The sequence below is a fragment of the Balaenoptera musculus genome, chromosome 10, assembly GCF_009873245.2.
Source record: "Balaenoptera musculus isolate JJ_BM4_2016_0621 chromosome 10, mBalMus1.pri.v3, whole genome shotgun sequence".
NCBI classification, from domain to species: domain Eukaryota; kingdom Metazoa; phylum Chordata; class Mammalia; order Artiodactyla; family Balaenopteridae; genus Balaenoptera; species Balaenoptera musculus.
Genome location: NC_045794.1, coordinates 92,678,832 through 92,690,767, shown reverse-complemented (window position 1 = coordinate 92,690,767; position 11,936 = coordinate 92,678,832). Strand labels below are relative to the sequence as shown.

The 11,936-nt window shown below is 46.1% G+C and overlaps 1 protein-coding gene across 1 annotated transcript in view; it reads left to right on the top strand.

Annotated features, from left to right (window-relative positions):
• Window positions 1-5,055: 5,055 nt before the first annotated feature.
• RBFOX2 (RNA binding fox-1 homolog 2) overlaps window positions 5,056-11,936 on the top strand; it is a 261,661-nt gene continuing 254,780 nt past the window's right edge. The window contains 1 exon segment of the mRNA XM_036866682.1: window positions 5,056-5,738. Coding sequence (XP_036722577.1) covers window positions 5,556-5,738 — 183 coding nt within the window. The 5' untranslated portion in view covers window positions 5,056-5,555.

The following is an 11,936-nucleotide window of genomic DNA, read 5'->3' as shown; positions in this document are numbered from 1 at the left end:
AAAACACCATAATTCTTTGCGGGAAAGATGCATACATCTGGCTATGTATACCACGGCCTGGAAAATAAAATAAAATGGAATGTTTTCCCCACTCTGTAAGGAAGCAATAACAACCGAGAATGAAGCACAAAACAGACAATGAAAACCCAACTTGAGAGGAGGGCGGGGGGGTAGGGGGCAGGGTGAGGGCGGTGACGGCACTAAATGAAAAACAACCACTCAATACCCTGCTATCATCCTTCATCAAACTACAGAAATAGAAACCAGACAAACACATTATGTGAAGGGCAAAAGGGTTGGCAAGGTTCTGGCCTATAGGAAAAACCCAGGTTCAATAATGCCATGAGCAGAGGGAGGTAGGGAAGTGAGGTCAAAGTCAATGGCCGGGTTTGTGTCTGGACGGCTGGTTTTACAGTCCTAATGAGGCTTAAACATCAGACATTCCTCCTTTGCTGAACTCAGTTTCTCATTAGGCTCTGTATCTGCTCCTGGATCAGCCAGCCACATGGCAGGAGTGGTTTCCCCTTCATCCGGCTGATGAATTATCAAGGGTATTCTCCGTCTTTCTTTTTTGGGAAAAGAAAGCTTTGGAGTAGAAAATGCTCTCTTCTATTTATATCTACTCTTCTCTCTCTGATTAAAGAGATAATACATTTTTGGGGAAGGATTTCAGGCCTCGAGCCCTCTGCCTCTATTTAGAAGAGTCCACGATTAAGGTAGCATTTCCAAGAGGCTCTGCTCTGCTCTGGGTCTTTAGCTGGTCTTCCAGGGGATGTGAGATGAAGGTCTGTGTTTTTGAATATCTTCAGGGTTGTTGGAAGAGCCACATATTTTGTGTCACACTCTGCGCTCAGCGCTAGGTACACAGACATCAAGGAAGGGATTAAGAAAACACTCATGTTCTCAAAGATCTTATAAATACAGAGATTTACACCACCAGCTCATCTGACGTCTGTCAGTAACCAGAGTGTAGGGTTAACAATAACTGGTGTTTGAATAGATCTTTCATACCATCTCTTGTCTGCTATGGGCCCACAATGGCCCCATGGCTAGGTGCTCCGGCACCCACTTACCTCTCCCAGTCTCAGTTTGAAGACAACTGACTCCATTTCTGGTCCTCTGACCTGATCCCGGCACTATTATCACCTTATTAGAGTTTTCTCCTGGTGAGCAGTGCTGAATGCCTCCTAAGTCCTTGCAGGCACCGAAGAATGTGCTCACTTTTTATCAGAAACCATATCGTGGGAAACTCCTCCCCAGTTTTAAAGACCCAGATCAAACATAACATTCTTGGTGAAGCTTGTCCTGTCTCCCCCAGGCAGGGGGAGTTACATCTTCCTATACACTCCTATAGCTGTTGGGGCACATATACTAATCATACTAATAAGGATAACAGCAGTAATAATAGTAGTAAAAAGGTTTAAGTTACCATTTATTGAGTGTGTCTATGAGCCAGGTGTCATGCTAAGTGCTTTACATGCATTATTTAATATTCAAAAGAACCCGGGGTGGGGGGAGATACTATTATCATCCTCAGTTTACAGATTATATCAGTGAGGAGTCAAGTTTGGCTGCATGTAGAAACCTGTCCACAGTGGCTTAAGCAAATGGGAACTTATTTTGCTCAAATAACGATAAATTAGAGGTGGATGGGCTGGGGCTGCTAGGTGGCTCCACAGTACCATTCTTAGCCCGTAGTTTTTGTTACTGTGGACACAAGAGGGCTGTCGTTTTTCCCATCTGTGTTTTGGGCGGGAGGAAGGATAAATGATGAAAAGCAAAAGATGAAGGGCAAAGAGCCTTTTCTTCTTATGGTTTTGTCTAATTAGTTGGGAAGGGATGCCATCCCCTACCTACCTCTCTCTGGCCAGAACTGTGTAACGTGGCCACCCTTACCTGCCAGGGAGACTGAGAATTCTTTCTTTTTTTTCTTTTTAAAGCTGGGAAGATTTCTGCCCTGAACAAAATTGAGGTTCTGCTAGTAAAGAATAAGAGGAGAATGAATATTGGGTTGTTATCAGTGCTTGTCACACAAATGAAAAAACTGGGCCTTAGAGATGCGAAGGATCTTTCTTGTCCAAGACCAGAAAGATGGCCATGCCAGATTCAAACCCATGTCTGTTTGACACGAGTCTGTGTTCTTGACCACTATGAGAGGTGACCTCCTTATCATGATGCATGACAATTGTCTTTTTATTTGCTCATCCCTTCTTCCCTAGACTGTGAGCTCCTTATTCATTTTGGTATCCTAGACTCCTGCCCATAGTTTGTTGAGTGGATAAATGAATAAATGTTAGGACTTCCATAGTTTCTGCAGCTCAAAATTCTTTCTAGGAAAATATTTTAAAATTGTCCTCTTCCTCTGTAATGTTTTATAACCACCTGTTCCCAAACAGGTAGCTGCAGATGTATATGAAAGAAATGATCCTGGTCTTTGTGCCGTCATGGGTGCATTTGGCCTCTTCCACTATTTATAGGCTTCTATTCTCTCCCTCCCTAGTTGCTTAATGTGTGTTTACAAGGCAGGGTCCAATTTCTCTTTGTTCTGCCTGGTCATTCAAACATTCCCATACCACATCGCTCTATTTCTTAGGGGACATGTATGCTACTTGGATAACAATAATTTGAGTCACAAGCAGCCCTGATCCCAAATCTTATTTCTTGCTGGGTCATGGAGCAGCCCAGGAAGGACCTAGCATCATTTAGATTCCAGTATTTAGGCAAGATAGGTTGGGAAGGGAAAAGAATTCTTAAGATACCAGTCTAGAAAGTAAACTTTTTGGAAAATCAAATACTGATGTCCCTAGGTTAAAAAAAAATAGCCATTGTTGTTCCACAGTCCATCAGGAAACATCCCAATTTTTCTTTAAATACATAATGCTTGGTTGGACAGGATCAAGCTCCATCTGCTGTGGAGTACTGGCTGACTTAGGTTGGAGCTCAAGAACAAGCTGGCAGGTACTTGGACTCCCAACCCAAAGGCCCAAATAGCGGTATTAAGAGATGTCTAAGCTTCTCTTTCCAGCCCCATGGGTCCCTAGCCAGTAGCTTACTGGCACTAAACAAATTACATGATAAATATTTACCATTTATTAAGCAGTTACTATATGTTAGGTGCTGTGCTAAGTATTTTGTCTCGTTTAATCCTTAGAACAACATTGTGACAATTATTGTCATCTTACAAACAAGGAATTGAAGGCTTGGTGAAAATACTTGATTTGCCCAACAGTGGTTGTACTAAAGGTTGACTTGGGGAGCTTTGTCTGCCCAGCTTAATCTCTAGCAGCCTCACAAAGCCACCTTATGTAATTAAAAAAACACAGTGGTAGTGATAATGATACATTCTTATCATTTATTGAGTGCTTCCCATAGGCCAATCTGTTCAAAGTTCTTAATGTGTGATAAGTCATTTAAACCCTCACAATAATCCTTTCAGGAAGGTACTATTATTATCCTAGTTTTCAGATGAAGAAACTGAGGCATAGAAAGGCTAAGTAGCTTTCACAGGGCACCATGATTGTAAGTGACAGAGCTAAAACTTGACTATTTTTATTGGTCTATAACATAGCCTAGTTAAAACAATGTGCCTGCTATGAAAACTCAGCTTTAAGACAAGTCCCCCAGTCTTCCCTTGCAACCAGTCTGCAGGCCCTAATCCCCCTCAATATAGAAATTCTTAAGTCATCAGTGGTTCAACATCACATGGGCAGTAGGTGGTAAAGCCTGGATTCAAACCTGGGTTGGTCTGACTCCAAGCAAGAATCTTTACCACTGGACTGTTCCAGCACTAGTCAGGTTAAACTCAAGTTCAAAGGATAAATCATAGGCCTATCTGGAAATGACCTGAGAAATCATCTAACCCGGGGTTTCTCAACCTCAGCAGTATTGACATTTTGGGCTGGATAACTGTTGTGGGAACTGTCCTGTTCACTGTAGGATGTTGAACAACTTTGCCAGTCATTCTTTGTCTCTATCCACCAGCAGCACCCCCTTCCCCAACTCACCCCAGTTGTAACAACCAAAAATATCTCCAGATGTTGACAGACATCCTGGGGAGAGGGGTAGGTGCAAAATCGTCCCTGCTTTCAAACCACTGATCTAAATCATCTCCTTATTTTGCAAATGATGGAACAGGGGTGGGCACGACATGGAACCCAGAGAAAGTAGATGCTGTCTTAGTCCTTACAGTCCGGTAAGAGAGAGAAGCTATTGCACAAATATCTCTAATTGCACGAAGTTGATAAGCAATAAAGTGTTAGGCAGCAAGGTGCAAAGAAAGAGAATATGATCTGGTTTCCTGAGATCTGGATCTGCCAGTTTTTATCTGCAGGACTTAACCAAGGTTCAGGTTCACCATCAATGAAACAGAGATCGTGGTATCTACTCTGCTTATACCACCGTCTCCAGAACGGGTCTGCGAATCCATTGTGCAAACTGTGAAGCTCTTACAGACATCAGGTATTATTAAGATGACCACAAATGTGATAATAATTATGATTAGAGTAAAGGCTTTCAGGACTGGGGAGAGAGGCCTGTAGTGGTGGCTTCATTCCTGGACCTTCCAACTCGAGATCCCCATTCTCCTGCGGGAGAGGGAGCAAGCAAAGACCTCTCTCCCCCAGAGCGCCTCTTCCCTCGCTTGGAACCGACGCGGCCAGATGGGCGAATTCGCTGCACAACGCTGCACAGCGAGTCCCGCCAGAGGGAGTTGCTACGCGGCCTCGGGCCTCTCAAGCTCCGCCCGTTCTAGGCTGTGGCCCCGCCCTTAGGGAAACAGACTCCGCCCCCTCCGCCCTGTAACTCCAGCCGCGCGGTACCTCCAGGACAATCCCTCGACCGCGCCGGAAATTCCCGAGCTCCCCCGATCTCTTCCTGGCCTCCCTCGGGCGCCCGGAGCGGAGGCGGCGGAGATTGCCGAGGGGCGCTGGCCCCGCCCCCTCCGCGGGCTCGGCCACCGCCCCCCTCCCGCGCCTCCCCCCTCCCCCGCCGCCCCGGCCTCCCGCGCGGGCTGGAGTCCCAGATCCCGGGCCCTCCCTCCTTCTTTCTCTCTCCCCGCCTTCCCGGGGCTGCCACAGTGGCGGGTCGGAGGATCCCAGCCAGTCAGCTCGTTCCGGCCTCGAGCCCCACCTCACGCCAAATAACACCCCTCCCCACGCCTAGGGAGCCCGGACCGCCCCCTTCCTCCCTCGGCCCGGCGTGTGGCGAGGGCCAGTGTGAGGTAACGAGCGCGGGCCGGCGGGCTAACTCCGTGAGTCCGCGAGGCGGGGCGCGCGGCGGGCCGGGCCGGGCCAGAGGTCGTGTGTGCGCGTAGGGGCGCGAACGAGTGCCCGTCGCGACCCACCGGCTGCCCCGAGCCGGGAAGCCGGCCTGCCACCGACCAGCGGCGACCGCCCGCCACCGGCGAGGGGGCGCCGGGCCCGCGCGCGCACGCACGCACGCACGCGTGGGCGGGGGCAGGCGCGCGCCCGCCTGTCGCGACAGTCGGGGCCGAGGCCCAGGGGGAGGTGGCCTGTGGCGGGTCGCCGGGCTCCCGGAGGTGAGGGGGGCGCGGGCGGATGGCGGAAGGCGCCCAGCCGCAGCAGCCGCCTCAGCTCGGGCCCGGCGCCGCTGCTCGGGGGATGAAGCGGGAGTCGGAGCTGGAGCTGCCGGTGCCCGGAGGGGGAGGAGACGGAGCCGAACCCGGCCTGAGCAAGCGGCCGCGCACCGAGGAGGCGGTGGCCGAAGGCGGCGGGATGCAGGTGACCGTGCGGGGCGGGTGCCCCGTTACCGCGGGGGTGCGGCGCGGGGGCCGCGGGGCGGCTCGGGGCTCCCGGGCTTGGAGCGGGGAGGGCTGCCCGGGGTCCCGGCTTGGAGGTGGGAGGGGGCTGGTCGGGGCCTGCTTGGAAGGTGGGGCGAGCCCCGGCTTGGAGGCGAAGGGTGTAGGTGGAGCCTGGTGTGCCCTGGAGGGTCCTGATCCCTGAGGGGACGAGGGGCCACGTTGCATGAATAGGTGCTGGGAGGAAACTGAACGTGCTTGAGATGGATTCCATTTCTTCAAACCCTTCCTTAGTTCCTTGGGGTGGGGTGGAAGCCGAGAGATCCTGGGTCTGTTGTCCAGAGAGCCGGGGACCCAGTCGAGGACGGGGAGAGAGTGGTGGGAAACCTTCCCAAAAGAGGGAGTACCTTTTTGTCAGCCCTCGACACACAACTGGGATGGAGAAGGGGAGCGACATAGAAAGGAGAGGAGTGAAAAGCGAGAAACCTCCTCGAGAGCCCAAAGGGGATGTGGCTTAGATTGTGGGTTAAATCAGTTGCACAAGGAGTGTGAGAAGTACGAGGAGTTGGGTAGTGTTAGGGGACGCCGTGGTGCTCGAGCTCATTAACTTTGTGGAGCTAGTGAGTCTGGCGGCACAGGACCTGCCCCTCCTGTACTTTGCCAGTTGCATCTTACATAGCTGGGGCACCGACTAGTTCTTTAATGTCCTGGGGTATAAAAGAAAATTTATAGGGCTGTTAGAAGACTGGATTCTGAGTTGTGGACTCAAGGAGAAGCCGGTTGATTTGGATAGGGACTGGCAAATGTAGTGACGATGTCAGTTGACTTCGTAATTGGAGGAAGATCGTGAAACCGTCCCAGGTTTTAGGACTTGGTCTCTGTTCAGAACATACTTACTATGAAACGGTGAGGCTTACGTACCAGCAATCGTTTAGACTTCTGCCCAGTTCTCTTGGAATCATAGAATGTTAGAGATAGAAGGGACCAGAGACATCGTATTTGACTGGAGTTCTTAACCTGGATAGACTTGGAAGATTCTTATGCAAAATAGTACTCTTTGGTGGGAGAAAGTCAACAGTTTTCATCTTTTTTTATTCAAGTCCCAAAATGTTTTAACTACCTCATTGTACAGATGGGGAATCAAAAATCCAGAGCAGACTAGTGACTTGCCTAGGGCCACTCACTTAGCTGGTAGTAAAACTAGAACTAGAAGCCTAGTCTTCTAATTCCTATTCCTGTGCTCTCTCCATTACAGCACTCTTGGAAATCTCTGCAGTGCTAAAAGACTTCCTGTGCTCTTCTCTCTCTGCTTTTCAAGGCTCTGTCTGACTTCCTGTGTTAGAGACGGAGCTGTATTTAAGCCTGGCGTGTTTGCTGTGTGCTTCTTGGTCTCCCTTGCAGAGGCCACTCTATTACTTGCGTTGACTTGGGTAAAGTGACCCTCTTGGTGTTTATTTTTGAATTCTTTTGTTTCGTTTGCCTCCTTTTGTTCTCCATTTGAACTCCCTCAGGCAGAGGGCTTGTGAGAAGTAAAAGCTCGGGCCGTGGAGAAAATATAGAGGAATATGGGGAGACTTCAGGTGAGGTGGGTTAACGCTGGATGATGAGGAGAGAAGATTGGATGTGGGTGCTGGTGAGCATCTTCTGCTTGGTGTGTGCATATATCTGTGTCTGTCTGTATTCATTTATTGTTTCTGTCAATCATGGTTAATAGTGAGACTCCCACTGCCTTCCCCACCTTTCCTCCTGGGGCCCATTATTTGCTGGTTGCCTTCAAATTGGCCAAGGAGAGTAGTATTTGGAAATGGAGCAGTGTATAGGGACTTTGGAGTATGCAGAGGAAGCAGTGGATTAGGTCCTTTGGGTACAGATGGGCAACTTAGAACTATCCCACGGAGAATCCTTTTTTCACTCTGTCTACTTGTGGATCTTCATTTATTTTTCACTTTATGCATTCTCATTGTTGTAGTTCCAATACACCATGTGACACAGGTATTCAAATCATCATTGATTTAGCCCCCTACCTTTAACTACCTGTATGGTTCTGGGAAAATCCCTTCTTTGGGGGCCTCTGTTTCCTTAGTTGTAAAATACAGTGTTGGTACAGGATGATTTCTAAGTTATCTCTAAAAATTATGTCAAGTTCCCTGACCTTAAGGTACTTGGTGTCTGCAATCTAGGTGGGGAGCCAAAATGGGTGAAAAGTTAAAAAAAAAAGAAAAAAGTGCACGTGTGTGGGTACATATATGTATGTGTATCATACATAGGTATGTATACATATCATATATATATATATATATATATATATATATATGAATTTTTTTGGTAAGTTCCAGAGGAACTGGAGTAGAGATACCACAGGATAGATGTGTGTCGCAAGGCATTGCAAAATTTAGAGCCAAAATATGCAGAGGATTTGTGCCACTAGGGCCAGAAGAAAGAGATGGTCATTCTTGCCGAAATGGTCAAGGAGGGTTTTATGGGGGGGTTGAAATTTGAGATATATTGGGAGTAAAGGAAAAGTAGTGTTCATGAAAAGATGAAATTTAAGCCTAGGTCACCTACATCTCTGGGACCTTCCTATCATTCTTATCAGAATGATAGGATATTTAATATTCATTTAACTGATGTTTATTGAACAGCTGCTAAGTGCCAGGCCCTGTTTTAGAGCCTAGGAAATATGGTAGTAAACAAAACAAAGACTCCGCTCTCATGGAACTAATATTCTAATTGAAAGAGACAGACAGTAAAGAAATCAACTATTATTTGGTGGTCCTAAGTGCTAAGAAGAAAAATAAAACAGGGGAAGGGGTAGAGAGTGGTGAGGAGGATGGTTAGGGAAGGCCTCTCTGATAGGTGACCTTTGGATGACCTGAGGGAATGGGCCATTCAGATATTTGAGGGAAGAGGGTTCAGGCAGAGGAACTGTGGGTACAGAGGCATTGACGGAGAAGTGTGCTTGATATGTTTGAGAACAAGAAACCAGTGTAGCTGGAGGAGAACGAGCAGGGGTGAGGCAGTTTTAGGAAATGATATCAGTGGTGTAGACATGCCTATAGGCCCATGTAAACATACATGTAAAAAATCTAGAGTAACTTGCTTTTTGGTATACGGATTTGTCTTAAAGCACATGTTTTTTTCTTATATCTTAACACAAATGGAGTTTCTCGGAGGTCATAGCTCTTCTGGGAAGCCTTCCCTGACAGCTTAGTTCACACCAGTCAGACCCTCCTCTTGCCTCCTGTTGTGTTGATGCTTAATTATGCACCATCTTGTGTTGTCCCTTCATTGTTTTATTCTTGTTTCCCTAGTAATGCTGTAAGCTTCTAGAAGACAGGAACTATATTTTCTTCGTATTTATCCTTTGTAATACTTCACAGTTTTGGGTACATAGTAAGTGCTCAGTGCCTGTTAGGTTGAAGTTGAAATTTTACCTTTTTTAAATAATTAAGGGATAGAAAAAAATCATGAAATTTAAGGGTGAGAGTACTTTCAGGAGATTCCCCAATCTTTTTGAGTGTCAAAGGATTAACCTTTTTTTTTTTTTTTTTTTACAGAAGTTAATTTCCCAAGACTACAGACTAAATGGAGCTACGGCTCTAAGCTGCAGATTCCAACCCTGTTGAGTTACAGCCACTAAACTTTTGGGATAAATCATTACTGCCCAAAGTGGAGCACCAGGGACACGAGAGAGTCTGTGGTGCTTCTGTTATAATCCTTATGCTAAGAAGGAGCCCTAGAGAGGAGAGGAAGGGTCACTCCTTTTCAAGGCCAGTATCCAGAAGCTTTATGTGGATGGCAGAGGAGTTCACACAGCCCTAGAAACAGTTTAGCATTAGAGAACCCTGAACTGTGGAGTAGGAGGGAAGAGACAAATTCAACCTGAAAACTGAAACACAGCTTGAGAGATGTAGTTAGTTGTTAAAGAAGGTAGTTGGAAATATTGTACTCTAACCTGGTAGAAAGTTAAGTGAGTTATATATATAGATATTAGAGGTTTGTTTCACTTTAAGCAAGTCTGATATATGTGAAAAATTTGGGCTTTATTAAACATACTGGGGAGTAAATTCTTTTGTTCAGCTCTTCTAGTGAATATAAACAATTTGATGAGCGAAAATTCAATTTTTGTGCAACTTTCTAGGAACTTAGCTGCTTCATAAGGCAAGGTGCACCTTAATTATTATTTATAGCTTTCAGCAAAATTCTTTATGGTAGTGAAATGTTGGAATGTGATTATTACATGGCTAACTAACTGCTTCTGACCATAGAGTCATAAATCCATTGTAGCTAAGTGAGTTCAAAAGTTGTTCATGTTAGTGGTGAATCAACCACTAGTAGCAGGAAGACTTTCTGGTCTCAGGGAAGGGCTTCCAGGTAGCCTGTAATTGCTCTGTAGATACTGTTTTTCTTGAAGTACTTTATCTTCCCATTTGCTTGGTTCTGGGTTTCTTTCCTCCTAGGTGGATGTCTCTTTGGACTTTGAGTGTTTGGTGCTGAAACTGAACGTGGTGCTACCATTTGAGTAGAGTTATAAAAACGATGTGCTTTCCTTCCAAGTGATTTTGTGAACTATATCTCACTAAAATTATTCAATTTTTCATTTCTACATGTCTTAATCTGCTTAGGCACCCTAACAAAATACCATAGACCGGGTGGCTTAAACAACAGAAATTTGTTTCTCACAGTTCCGGAGGCTGGAAGTCCAAGATCAAGGTGCTGGCAGATTTGGTGTCTGGTGAGGGCTCTCTTCCTGGCTTGCAGCCAGCTGCCTTCTTGCTCTGTGCTCACATGGCCTTTTCCCCGTGTATGCTAGTGGACACACACAGAGAGAGATCTCTTCCTCTTCTTATAAGGGTCCTAATCCCAACATGGGGGTCCTACCCTCATGACCTAATCACCTCCCAATGGCCCCACCTCCAAATGCTATCATGTTGTGGGCTAGGGCTTCAAGATATTAGTTTGGGAGGGGACACAGACATTCAGCCCATAATACTACCAGAGTGGTAAGTATTGTGGTTGGAGAAATTGAGGCACAGTCATGTAGAAATTACTAATTTTTTTCAAACCTCACAAGGAAGCTTGTGATTGTGAAACTGGGAATGTCTTTGAGAAGGAGAAAGATCTGAATTCAAAGTAGAATTATTCTTCATGGCAACTCAAGGGATTAGCCTGAGTTGAATTTGTCTCCTAACTTCCTCTCCCATTTTTCTAGCCACGTTGTCATTTTTTTTTCTCTACAATACTGACATGTGAACACAACAAAACCTAACTAGAGATTTAACTTTCATTTTGATATAAAGCAGACTGATGCAGACAGGCCTCAAGATTACAGGGCTGGGAAAGAAATTCAATGCACTACTTGGTGTAAACAAGAATGTTGCTAGTGAATCTCTGGTTTGACATCTCTCAGGCCATCAGTTTGATATCAGGCTTTAATAATTTGTGGAAAAAATAAAGATGGTCATTTTAGTGAATGAACTTGTTTGAATTGTTTTTTGATATGCATTTGTAAAGCATAGTAAACATCTTTTTCTGGGGCAAATGTGCACTTCCTTCAGAGACAAGGGAAGAGCATGCGAGAAGGTGGAAAGGAAATGGCAGTAATTGGAGCGTGAGCAAACAGATGGAGGAGGGATGGCGAGTGCATGTGGTGTTTAGGTGGCCCCTAGGAGTATTTAGTTTCCTATTCTTCTCCCCCACAGCCCCAGTACAAGCAGGCAGCTTACATGGCTAAGGTTTCATTATCTAATCCATCACAGATCAGCCTGAATAAACCCATTGGCTGGCGCTGATCTAGTTAGGAGGGTAGTGCAAAGCTGCTTGAGCCAGGATTGGGGCAAATCGGATCAGAACTGCCATGTGAATCCTGGACATATTTCTGTAATTTGGGTGGTAAAGTAGTTTGAGAAATCATTTAAGAGAGAGCACGGGAGAGCAAGCAATTAGCCATGAGTGTTTTCAGATGTTGTCTTAGAGGCCCTGAGGGGAAGTGTATGGAGGATTTGATATATTTCTCTGGAGTATAGTCAGGTTGCTTTGATTATTTGAGTCTGAACAGTTTTTGGCCACTAATGCTCAGGAGTCACCTTTTTGGAGCATTTGAAGATTCCAGTTGTGATTACTCAATTGTGTCTTCTCTGAGTGATCCCTTCATCCGAGACTGTATAATGTGCGTCCCTTC